We start from the raw sequence: 12,031 nt of genomic DNA, 5'->3' as shown, positions 1-12,031 counted from the left end.
TCATTGTGATCCCCTAAAAGCCTTTCTGGCAAATATTAGAACAAGAACAAGCACAGGTTGTACAAACATTTCCAAGTGCAAAACTTTTTGCAATACAGTAACTGTAACCTTTTAGTCCCAAAGGGATAATGTTAGTAATACAGATGGTTCAGCAGCGATCCTGGTACATCTTCTCCTTACCAGACACAAGGGTAAACTGATGAGAAAGATGAGGCATTGCCTAGCTTAGCTGGCATTTTAAAAATGAATGGTAGAACACTAGCGAGACAATTCCCGACTACTTTCAGATTGCCGAACGTGCAGTAGCAAATCTTATTTTGTTAGCACTATTGTTGTTAACATATTAATCCAGTAATAGAAATGTATTAATGTGCTTAGCCCTTTTCAAAGTATATTTTCCTTTTGCGGGCTGGGGTGGGGCCAAGGGGGTAACTTTATAAGCACAGCAGCTAGACCCCCTTGCACTATTACTACCTATCTTTCTCTCCATGTAGGATAATAAGCCAAGTCATTGATCCTACACTTCTGTCTTCAAATGTGCAGGGCATTCAAGCTTTGTGCATACACACACAACAGCCAAAAAAAGAGCTCTCCAACTTGCTGGAATCTGCAGTCAGGCGGTTGCAAGAACCAGACCGGTTTTTTGCAAGAGAAGACTGCATAAAGCAAAAGGGAACACTGCGTCAGCACTGTACTCAGTGTAAGAGCCTTTTAAGGACGTGACAGGGGAGTGTGCTTTGGTGTGCTTCCCCACAAGCAAATCAGCGTGCTCAGGAGGTGTAACCGAAACCCAACCCATTCCCCTACTGCCTTCTATAAAGAGAGGCTGCCTTTCTCGCTCTTCAAGTTCAACTTCTGACTGAAGAAAAGGCTGCTGCAGTGGCTGGCAGATCAGCGATAGACCCTGGGATAAAACAAAAGAAGTATGCAAAGTGCAATCTTCTTTGCTCTTCAGCACAACTGTGGACAAATGGAGAAAACTCCCAGCAGCTGCCAAAACGAGGAGAAGAAAGGAAAGATGAAGAGAACTATGTGAGTTTATATATTTATAGCAGGTCTAATTCATATAAAGAGCCACCCTTTGCTTTCAGAACAATGATTCAAACTAGGGAGGTTGCATCTCTGTAGGGAAAAAAGAGAAACTATTTATATTATTCCTTAATCTATTTGACAGAGTTGACTTTTTTAAAAAATCACTTTGGGTGCCATATGTGAGCAGTGCAAGAGTGGGTTAATTTATGTATTTGATGTCATCAGGAGTTTTTAAAAATGGAGAAATATCTCCACTGCAAAAACCCTGATGTGCAAAAAATCCTGTATTTGCTGAACTGGTCATTTGATGAGAAATGTAACTGTCAGTGGCAGCTCAGAAAGAATGTAGATCTTGTGCAGAAATGGTTTATTTCAGTTCATGTTTGAGTGGTGAAAATGTAAGCACATTTTCTCCCCATTTGTTGTTCACGTAGCAAGCTGTGCAATTTTACATTGGATTGGTGTCTTTAAATGGCTCTGTCATTTAAACTTTTTTACAGGGTTTGCTTCTTGCCAAAGCAAAACAAAAACAAAAAAACGTGTAAATCTTCCATTGTTATATTTATAATGAATATCCTGTTTGCACTGTCTGGATAAGATATGATATTTTAAATGTAAGGGACAAAATTATTCTGCAGTTCCCAGTTTCATATAGAGGCTAGTGGAGATGATTTTGTGCTGCAGCTCCTGCAGAGTTTAATCTCACCTGTTCTACAGATTTCACCATGTGGCCCTAAACTAGAGTATCTTCCACACTGAAAATATATTCTTTTAGACTGGGGAGATCCAGTTTTTGGCTCTTCCAAAAATTAGGCAGGAAGAGATTAAATCTCCAAATCCATATTGATGCACAATTGAAGAGGGTCTTCTAAATATCTGAGCACCAGGAGGCCCCCACCCAATAGTTTTCACTCAGCTAAAACTTTCATTGAGTATAGACAACAGGAGTGGGCCCCTAGGGAAGAACAGAGGTCAGTGTGCTGTGTTCCTCACATACAGAAGCACACCTCTGGTTATGAAATTCATAGATGCCTTAGTTACAATTAGTCACTTTCCAGTCACTGTGGGCTCTCTTGCTCCAGTCAGTGGAAAAAACTGCTGTTGACTGAAATAGAAGGATTGGGTCCTATTTTTTTGAAATGGAGAAAGATTTGGGGCTTTACCCACAGTTATTAAGCAAGCAAAACTACCATCAACTTCAAGGGAAACTTTGCATTCTATTTATAGACTGCAGGATTAGTCCCATCTCTGGTCAAAATGTGCAACGCTGGAAGGATAGTTTCAGTTAACTCCTTTTAATGTATTTCCCCCCTCTTCCTCTTTCTCTTCTAGCATTAAGGATTGGAAAACAAGGTTGAGCTATTTCCTGCAAAACTCTTCCACTTCTACAAAAACAAAGTCCAACAAAAAAGGAAAGCAACATACTTACTTCAGGTAACTTAAATATACAGATTTCACTCAAATGAATCTCAAATATTTTAACATGCAAGGAACAGAAATATATGCTGTGCAATCTAACTAATGTTCTCCGTCCTTTTATATAGACCTTCTCCTGAAGAAGCCCAGCTGTGGTCAGAAGCTTTTGATGAACTTCTAGCTAATAAATGTAAGTCAGTCTGAAAAGAGTAACAAATCAATGTAAAAATATAAACATGTTATGGTCTTGCTGTAGGTTTTTGTAATAGAAAAGGCTACTTCAGATAAGAATAAGCAATGGTTTTCCATGTACATCAGGATTATAAATTGCCCTTTGAACCTCATGCATGCAGCTTGATATTGGTCTCAGACACTTCTATTTTAAACAACCCAAAGCCCCACTTCATAAAAAGTATGTTCTTTATCAAAGATTTTTGTGCACTTAGGAATCCACTCCAAGACAAAGCCCACTGTGGGCTTGATCCTGCAATGGAGTCAATGAGAGTTGAATCCTCTGTGGGTTTTACAGCCGCTCTGCAAAGAAAACCACTTAATTGCTGAACCAAAAAAAAAAATATATATATATATATATCAACATTTGATAATCAACTTTGAGTCACTCTTTCCATTGCAAATGTCTTCCAGCGATTTATAGCTCTGTTGTAAATATTTACTCCAGTCTAAAGGTTAACATACTAGAACTCAGATCTGGAGAGAAACTGTATAATGAGGAGTTTTGTTTTATGGTTGTTGGGTTTTTTGTTTTGTTTTGTTGTTTTTGTAAACCTAGCCGTATGTTAAAGGAAGTGTGCTGATTTTACGTGGTTTTCATTTTTTGCACTTTTCCTTCAAAAATAGCTTCAGTTATTTAAAAAGAAAGTCTGGCAAACTGTGGGAGCCTAAATATATACTTTATATACATATACATAGGCAATTATTGAAAGTGTCCTGACAGCTCTGAAAGAAATATGAACACTGCAAACAGTCTTTCCCTACCAAAAATATATCTATTGCTAAATGCAAGATTCCTGGAATATTTTCAGCTCATACATTTCTCCCTTTTCTTGCTCCCCAGATGGTCTTGCAGCTTTTCGAGCTTTTTTGAAATCAGAGTTCTGCGAGGAGAACATCGATTTCTGGCTGGCCTGTGAGGACTTCAAGAAAATCAAGTCACCTCAGAAGCTGATATCCAAGGCTAAAAAGATCTACAATGACTTCATTGAAAAAGAAGCTCCCAAAGAGGTAAAAAGCTGTTTTAAAAAAAACCATCACTGCTAGTACTGAGCACTCAATTTAAGCACCACTTCAAGGGTCTCTGAAATTCCCACCCCCATGTCCACCGTGGGCCCATGTTTTGAAATTTTGTTGCCCAAAATGCATTTATGCCCCTGACTGCTGATTATTAACATCCAGATATTACCTTGATACCATAATTTATTCATCCCGGTTTCCCATGTTGGAAAATTGGGCCAGCAGTGTTTTCACAGAGATTCTGGCTTAGATCCTCAACCTGGGTACATCAGCAAAAGTCACTAAAGTCTACAATGTATTTAAAGAGCATCAGCATTGAAATATGATTGTCATCATTTGAGTCTTTTCAGTTGCCCTGAAGTGCAATACATTACAGAAAATGTACCTCATTACAAAACTAGGGATCTTATCTTGCAACCTTCTGAAGGAGGAAGCCTTCAGTAGCTTCACTGGGAGCTTTGTCTGCCTCAAGGCTGCAGTATTAGGCCCTTAGTGTTAATGAAATCTCACTTTTATCTAACTTGTCTGTGGTATTTGCTTGAGGTGAACACTTTCAGTAACACATTCCCACATTCTATTTCAGATAAACATAGACTTTCAAACCAAGAACATGATTGCCCAGAATATCCAAGAAGCAACACACACTTGCTTCAGTGCTGCACAGAAGAGAGTCTACAGCTTGATGGAGAATAACGCGTACCCACGATTTTTGGAGTCTGAATTCTATCAGGAACTGTGTAAAAAGTCACAGATTACCAGGGAGCCTCAAGGGACATGAACTCTGAAGGGAAGGGAAGTGGAGAATTCTATTTCACCTGCTAAGGAAGAAGGCCATGTGTCCTAGCAGCTCCATAATCCGAAAAACTGAAATCCTGAATGTACAGAAGGTTTGCCCAGATGTAGTGGGGGGGGGAATGGACAGAAATATAGCCTAAGGTGGTTTACAGTTAAGTGGTAAACAGTGATGTTAGAAGCCTAGGGATGGAGCCAGGAAAGCTGCTGGCCAGTGTCCAGGGATGATGCATTTTCCATCAGTGAACAGTGCAGAGAGAAGGTATTTCCATGCATTATCATAGCACTGTATATTGTCAGACTCCTTTTGTCACACTGAGAGCGTTGATACTGTAGGTCAGATAAGATCTGCCTCTTTTAAGAGTAAACAAGCTCTTGAGGCAGCACAGTGTAATCAAACATTTCTGGGAATTTGGACAGCTTTGAATAATTGATCGCATTTTTTTTCCCTAAATAACTGGTGGTGTGTTATCACTCACTCACTTCTTAATACTGGTTCAGCTAACTAAAAATTTCCCAGCAGCAACTAGATGCATCAGTCTTCCATGTGACACCAAACACTGTCACTGTATAATTCAAAGAGATAAAGAGGGATACATTACACCTCTTTGGAGCAGAAGATGCTGAGTAGCTAACTACACTATACAGGACCAAATTCTGTCAGTGGGGTTGCATGCAGTGAAAGAAAGGGCAGAATCTGGCCCATAGCAAACAGGAGCTGTATAATACTATGTTATGTAGACTAAGGCGGTGTTGAACACTCCTATTTATGCCAGGAATGCCACAAATCCTGTCTTGAGGACAGCAAAACTTCAGTGAAGTGGTCTTTGAATTTTTTTTTTTTTATAATAAATTATTTTGATACAAGATTTCTCTGAGTATATATTTTTTGCTTCATAACAACTTGTCTTGCCTATACTCCATATATTAAAAAAAAAAAAATCTAGCTACACAAGACACTATCCAGTGATGTACAGATAGGCAGGGGAGAACAGATTGGGAATGGGTGCTATTCTACAGCAACCGTTCCGTTACAAGTGGGAAGCACTCGATAAGACTAGCATAAAGCTCTTGGAATAAGAACTGGCAGTGTCCCCAAAACAAAAAAAAAAGGCAGGCAGGCATGCAAGCTTGATTAGTGCAAAGAAAAGCCTCCCAAAGTTTGCAAGACCAAGGAAAGCTTAAAAATCAGTGGAGAAATAAAGCACGCAAAAGAGAAAATGATACTCCTCCCACCAGCCCTAGTTGAAACAACTAGTAGGCAATGAGCCCCACAGATGAGGCACATATATCGCTAGACATGGCCACAAATCTCAGAGGTGGATTTGCCAGTTAGAAAAGAGCAATCAGTCTGTTTCCATTTTTTTTAATGGATCACACACCTTTACTTATTGGGGCTGGAGGAGAAACAGGCAGCAGCATTATTCCTCCATCAGGTCAGATGAGTCTGCACTTGAAAAAGTAGTACCCGCATTTTAGTAACAGCACAGCTGCAAGTCTGCTACTTCAGACAAGACCTAAGGGATATGACCCCCAGATCATGAAAACCTGCTCAGAGCAGGATTAAGTGACAGAGGTAAAAACACGTCAGCCTTGGCTAGGCCAGTGTTTACATTGTTGCTAGCAGCAATACAGCTGTACGATTGTTGTCAGGTGGGTACTAATTTTTTCCAGTATTGACAAAGTAGTCAGTGGAGTCGACAAAAAAATTCCACCCCCCAACGAGCAGCAGCAGCTTTGTCGGCAGGAGAGCGCTCCTACCAACAAAGTGAGGTTCACACCAGCACTTTTCGTCGGTAAAACTTCTGTCGTTCGGGAGGGGTGTTTTTTTAACACCCCTGAACAACAAAAAGTTTTGCTGACGAAATTCCAGTGTAGACAAAGCCTTACATTATGCCTCTGATAAGGGTCTTTCTTCACTAGACAAGCACCACAGCTAAGCATTGCTAACTCTGTTCTTACAACAGTTGAGTGTACCCCAGGGTGGATAAAAACAATGATTTAAAAAAAAAAAAAAGATTTTTTGATAAAATGCTTTTTGAGGAAGAAACCTATCTAAAGATCATTTTAATTAAGATACATTATAGCTCAAAGATATCTCATCATGGAATAGGGATTATAAATTCTAATTCTATAGTATGAGACAATATAATTCATGTAATGTTTAAGAAAAGTTTTGTAAACGAGTTCCAATAGTTCATGGATTAGGGACCCAATTTTATGGGGTTCCAGAGGCTTCTGTATAGATTATTTAGGTTAATCTTTCTATCTACCCAATGGGACTCAGTGCTCAGTCTAGAAGATACCATCAGAGATGCTTAGTTTTGCAGTTCTCAAACTGGGGATTTGTCTTGTTAACAGTACAAATATTTTAAATAAATAAATAAATAAGATATAGAGGTGAGAAATAACAGACCTCAACCCTATTGTCCCTCTGCAAATTTGTGTACACAGAGTCAATCCTTTACCTCTCTCTAAAAGTGCAAAGTTTCAAATAGTTCAATGAACAGAAGATTGTTGGGGGCAGAATAAATCTGGACAAGGAGAAGGAGTCTGGAGATAAATGTGAGAAGGGAAGGACAGGCAGTAGAAACAAAAATGAAACTGTTTGAGCAGCATATTCCAGAAGTCTTGAGGTCTTTCTGAGTGTAGCCTTCATTAATTTGAGATCTACCATACCATTCTCTCACTAGAAAGGAAAAACCTATAATGTAGGGTGACCAGACGTCCCGATTTTTAGCTGTTTGTCCCGCGTCCCGACTGATCTCTGTCCCGATATTTTGCTCTGCCGGCAGCACCCGGTTTTTTGTTGTTTTTTTTTGCTCGGCCAGCAGCACTTGGCTTTTTTTTTTTTGCCCCTCCTCCGTGTCCCAATATTTTCTTCATCTCATCTGATCACCCTACTATAATGGCAGCAGGCCATAAAAGAGACCCAGTTTGGGAATATTTTAATGAAGTTCCTCTACCTGTGGGTAAGACAGGCATGCGTGCAAAATGCAAACAGTGCAACAAAGAAATGCAAGGCCTGGTTGCCCAAATGAAACAACATCTTGAGAAGTGTTCCTTTTCAGGAGGAAGCTGTGTTGAAGATGATGAAAGGAACATGTCTGAACATGCAGGATCTTCAGGTTGGTAACAACCAACAAGAATGCACTTTTATGTAGAAATCCATGATTAAATCGAGTCTTCCTGACTAGTGATTTAAATCATGATTTAAATCAATTTGATTTAAATCAAATCCACCCTGGATTTGTAATGTTACATTACAAAACCTTTTTAGTAAAATAGTTGGGTCTCTCACACACACACTCTCCCTCCCTCCCTCCAACTGCTGCTGTACCAGTCTGCTGTGGGAATCCAACAGTACCTATTCAACAGTTCCTAGAACAGCCCCATTGGACAAAGAGCAATGTGGACATTAGTAAAGTATGGCAATACCTAAAGGGCATTCTGGGAGGTTGCTATTAACATCCCCATATCCCTTGAGAAATAATTGTATTTATTCTTTTGATGCCTAAAAAGTTACCGTGTTGGGCGACACATGTCCTGCACTCTGGGCATCCTTACAATAATAATAATAATTACAATTGGCACTTTTATATCAGTATCCAAGGACAACAGATATCCTGCTCTGCTCATTCCTTTCACAAGTAGCTGAATAGTTAACTCTCCCTCCTTCCCCAAGCAATGCTCCAACTAACAAAGAAAGACTCCCACTGCACACAACCTCTTCTCCAAATGCCTAGGAGGAAAAAAAATGGGCCTTGGAGCATCTGTGAACGTGGTTAGCCACTCCAGGCTGGGCAGATCAAGTGTGAGCACCCTCTGGAGTAGAAGGGCCTTGACAGAGAATGCCCTCTCTGCAGTTTACAGGTAGTTTAGTGCCTAGACTAGCACAAGGAGACAGATAACCAGGTCCCAAACTATTCACTTTGAATTCTACTTAGAAACTCATCATCACAAGCAAAATCATAGGATGAGCTTAGTGAAGACAAGGCAGTGCTTTGCTCTGCAAGCAGATTTACTTACTGAATTCCTGGTGTTGCAGGATTGACTGGCTGCTAAGGGCTGAAAATGGCAGTAGGAGGAATTCTACAGGGAATGAGACCTTCTAGACTGCCAGACCTGGGAGAGGTGGTCTTAAAGCTGGCGCGCTCTTGGGCTATTACAACCTTTCCATTATTGCTTTGTTTAGGTGCCTTCTAGCTGGCCTGCATCACATTGAGCACTCATTTTGTGCTAGAAGCATAACCAATGACTGCAGGAATAAAGTGATGCTGGGGATCCAGGTCTTAACAATCTTAAATGAGGGAGAGGAGACCTGTTACTATCCTTATAGCAGAGTTGTGAGACTTGTGATGAAATCCTGACAATATTTGGTGGTTTTTATTTTTTAAAAGGTCCAACTCCTGGAGACAACTGACTCGGTGAGAATCTCAGCTTTTATTTTACAGCTGTGGAGAGCTTGAAAATGTGACTCAAAACAGACCCTATAGGTTCAAAAACCTGAAGGTAAATAAAGAGCCCCCAAATTTGTTATTTTAAAGATTCTCGTTAATTTTAAGCCAACCTCATGATTTTTTTTAATGTTTGGGATTGGCACTAGAGCTTGCCCTGACATTGGAGCACCAGTCAACCTGTATCAGTAACCAGGGTGTGGGTGCTTGAGCCTAGTGGTTGGGACAGGAGTCAGGAAGCAGACAGCAGATGCCAGAGCCAAGGGTCACAGACAGAGTCAAGAGCTAAGAGTCAGAGGCCAGCATCACAACCAGAACCAAAGACCAGATGCCAGAACAAAGTGTTAGAAGCCAGGAATTAGAGCAAAGGGTGAGAACCAAGTTACCTGGAGCAAGGTGAGTCAGACTAGACAGGACTAGGTATGAGTATACACAAGAGCTATCACAGCTATGAACAAATGCCTGAAATAGTCAGGGACCTGCTGCTGGATTTAAGAGCTGCTGCCCTTTCCAACCAATCAGACCGTATAGCCAATCATGCAGTCTTCTAGAGGCTAGCTGTACGTGTTAGGTTGTCCAAAGACTGGCTCTGCTACAGGCCATACTTCCTGACAGCATGGTTCAGAGTTCTGCTTGCCATTGACAAGAGAGTGTTTATACATCTTGGTGATGGGAAGTCTATGGTCTTGAGGTGTATCTGGTCACCTGCAGAAGGGTATGGTCAAAGTTCTAAATATCCCTGAGATAACTAAAAGGGTTTGATTCCAGGTGGAGGGTAGTGTTTCCAATGTGGGCAAGTATCCATTAATGGTGGTTGGGATTTTAAAAGCAAAGGGATTCAGCCACACATCTTCCATTAATTTATGTTGATAGACCCCGTGCATGACTTTGAAATTCTCAACTAACACTCATATGTCCATTCTGTATCCACCAAAGATGTGAATTGAAAAGGTTGTGACTCCATTGTGACCCCTGGAACAATTTCTGGAAATTTAAATTGGCTAAAAAAGAGGCAAAAAAGAATTCAAATTCAAAAAAGAATTACACATTTTCAGAACTCTAGCTTGTGTGAGAGAAGACAAATTGCAGTCTCTGCTCCACACCCCAGACATTAATGGAGTCTCTATCCCCACAGGGAGACCCCGCTTAGTCAAAGCTCCTTGTCTTATGAAACCTTACCCTGACTACAACAGCAGGGACAAGTTTAAGTATGGAGCTAGACAACAATAGTAGTTTAAATTGGAGTAGTTTGCTGCACAGTATGAATACACCATCCACAAAGCACTCAACTAAACACCCAGCATGCCCTGAACTCCATGTAAAACCCGGGAAGGACTTTCAGGGGACAATTCCTCCTGTGGTTGTTGTAAGTCTTGGTCAGAACTCTGGAGGGGACATTACACAGTTAAACAGCAATACTTATGCCCAACCACAACCAAAGAAGGAGGCCACGCCACTTGGCAAACAAACTTATATTAAGTGTTTTTGCTAGATGTATTTATACTTAGTTGTTGAAAAATATACTGAGTATATTAACAAGCATATTGTTCCACTCATGCCATTTGAAATTATGGGGTAATGATGTCCTTATAAAAGAGCTTCTAGAAGTGGGGGAATCTACAGACATCCTCCATTGGGACATTTAAAAAAATACCTATCACTTGGGTGTAATGTAAAATAAAAAAAATACATAAATAAATAAATCACCCTTCAGAAGTATTTTTATGAGCCTTCAGGATAAGCCATTTCTGGCAAGAGTGACAGTACCAGAGAGGGAGCAAATTCCATCAGAGAAACCCATCCCAACCTTATCTTCATTTTGGTGGCAGAAAGTTAACAAGGGTTTCCTCTGAGTCTCCTCCAGCACGTTACTTCTTGGTTCCTCATGGGTCCACATGAACTGTGTTCACGCATGAACAAATGTGTAGTGACCTAATTCTAGAGGTTACCATGCCAACAGAAAGGCCCCCTCAATTCTTGACCTTGGAGCAACTGGAATTTTTTAGGAGGCTCTGTGGCAAAATTTGTGGCCAATATTTTTAGAAACATGTCATAAAAAGTGAAGCTCATGCAGTTTTGTAGATTCACTCTTCAACACTACCCCTGAGCTTCCTAAAATAGGAGATGATGGTTGACCAGAATCCAAACCTGGGGGAAGATAGCACCATGCTCTCTCTCTAGTTATGACTCTAAAATGAGGCTCCTTTCTACTGGTAGACAATTTCTCCTGAATATAATCATTAAGATCAGAGTTTCCATAAGCTACAAAGTACACATGGGCAACAATTATATGATGGTCCCTTACAAATATTCCTGTTCAAGATAAATACTTATTCTGTCAATTAGCTTATCTTTCCAAGCCAGCTCTCTGGCTTTGTATTTTAACTGAATATTTTGCTGCATTTCTGCACTACAGATTTAAAACAGACCAAAGTTAGTGGATTCTTGGATCTGATCCTAACTTCAGGCTTTCAGAGGACTCACAGTTAATCTAATATTTATAGGGCTTGGAAAGTCAACTGACCTATATGGAAAATGCACTTATGAGTGGAACTGGGTGTTTATTTAGCTGGTGTGCTTCTTAGACATCCACAGACGTCAAAGGAAAATCAAAATAATGAAAAGAAAAGACATGCAAGAAAGGGGAGCAAAAGAGGGAGGCAAGGAACTGTACTGAATACTTTCTTTAAAATAGCTCTGAGGCAGGCAAGGATTAACCCTTTCAGTGGCACTGGGCTGCGATGAGGAATGTCATGACTTGGCCCTCTGCACCTAAAGGCAGGAATTAAGAAGCTTGTGCTCCCACACCATGCAGGCATGGTGCAAACTCACAAAACTACATACACAGATTGTGTCAGACACAGGCCTGATCCTTTGGAGAGACTCCCTTTGACTCCAGTGTGCTTTGGATCAGGCCCAAGGCATGCAGGAAGTATCCATTGGGTCCTAGTGTAATTTATGACTGAGTATAATCAAAAGTTTTCTGACCAAGTATTTGCATATCTTTTTTATTTACTAAGGGCCTAGTCCAGACCAACAACTCCCATTTACTTCAAAGGGCTTTGGAACAGGTCTTAGATGTC

General features: G+C 40.4%; 1 protein-coding gene across 1 annotated transcript; it reads left to right on the top strand.

Moving 5' to 3' along the window:
• The first annotated feature begins 850 nt into the window (after positions 1-850).
• Positions 851-4,477, top strand: RGS2 (regulator of G protein signaling 2). The gene is made up of 5 exons (XM_065409396.1): positions 851-1,032; positions 2,365-2,466; positions 2,577-2,638; positions 3,524-3,690; positions 4,283-4,477. The coding sequence occupies exons 1-5, from the start codon at positions 926-928 to the stop codon at positions 4,475-4,477; spliced, it is 633 nt and encodes a 210-aa protein (XP_065265468.1). The 5' UTR covers positions 851-925.
• The last annotated feature ends 7,554 nt before the right edge of the window (positions 4,478-12,031 follow it).

Source organism: Emys orbicularis, chromosome 8, assembly GCF_028017835.1.
Source record: "Emys orbicularis isolate rEmyOrb1 chromosome 8, rEmyOrb1.hap1, whole genome shotgun sequence".
Taxonomy (NCBI): Eukaryota; Metazoa; Chordata; order Testudines; family Emydidae; genus Emys; species Emys orbicularis.
The sequence above is the reverse complement of the archived record's forward strand: the minus strand, read 5'-3'. Positions and strand labels throughout refer to the sequence as shown.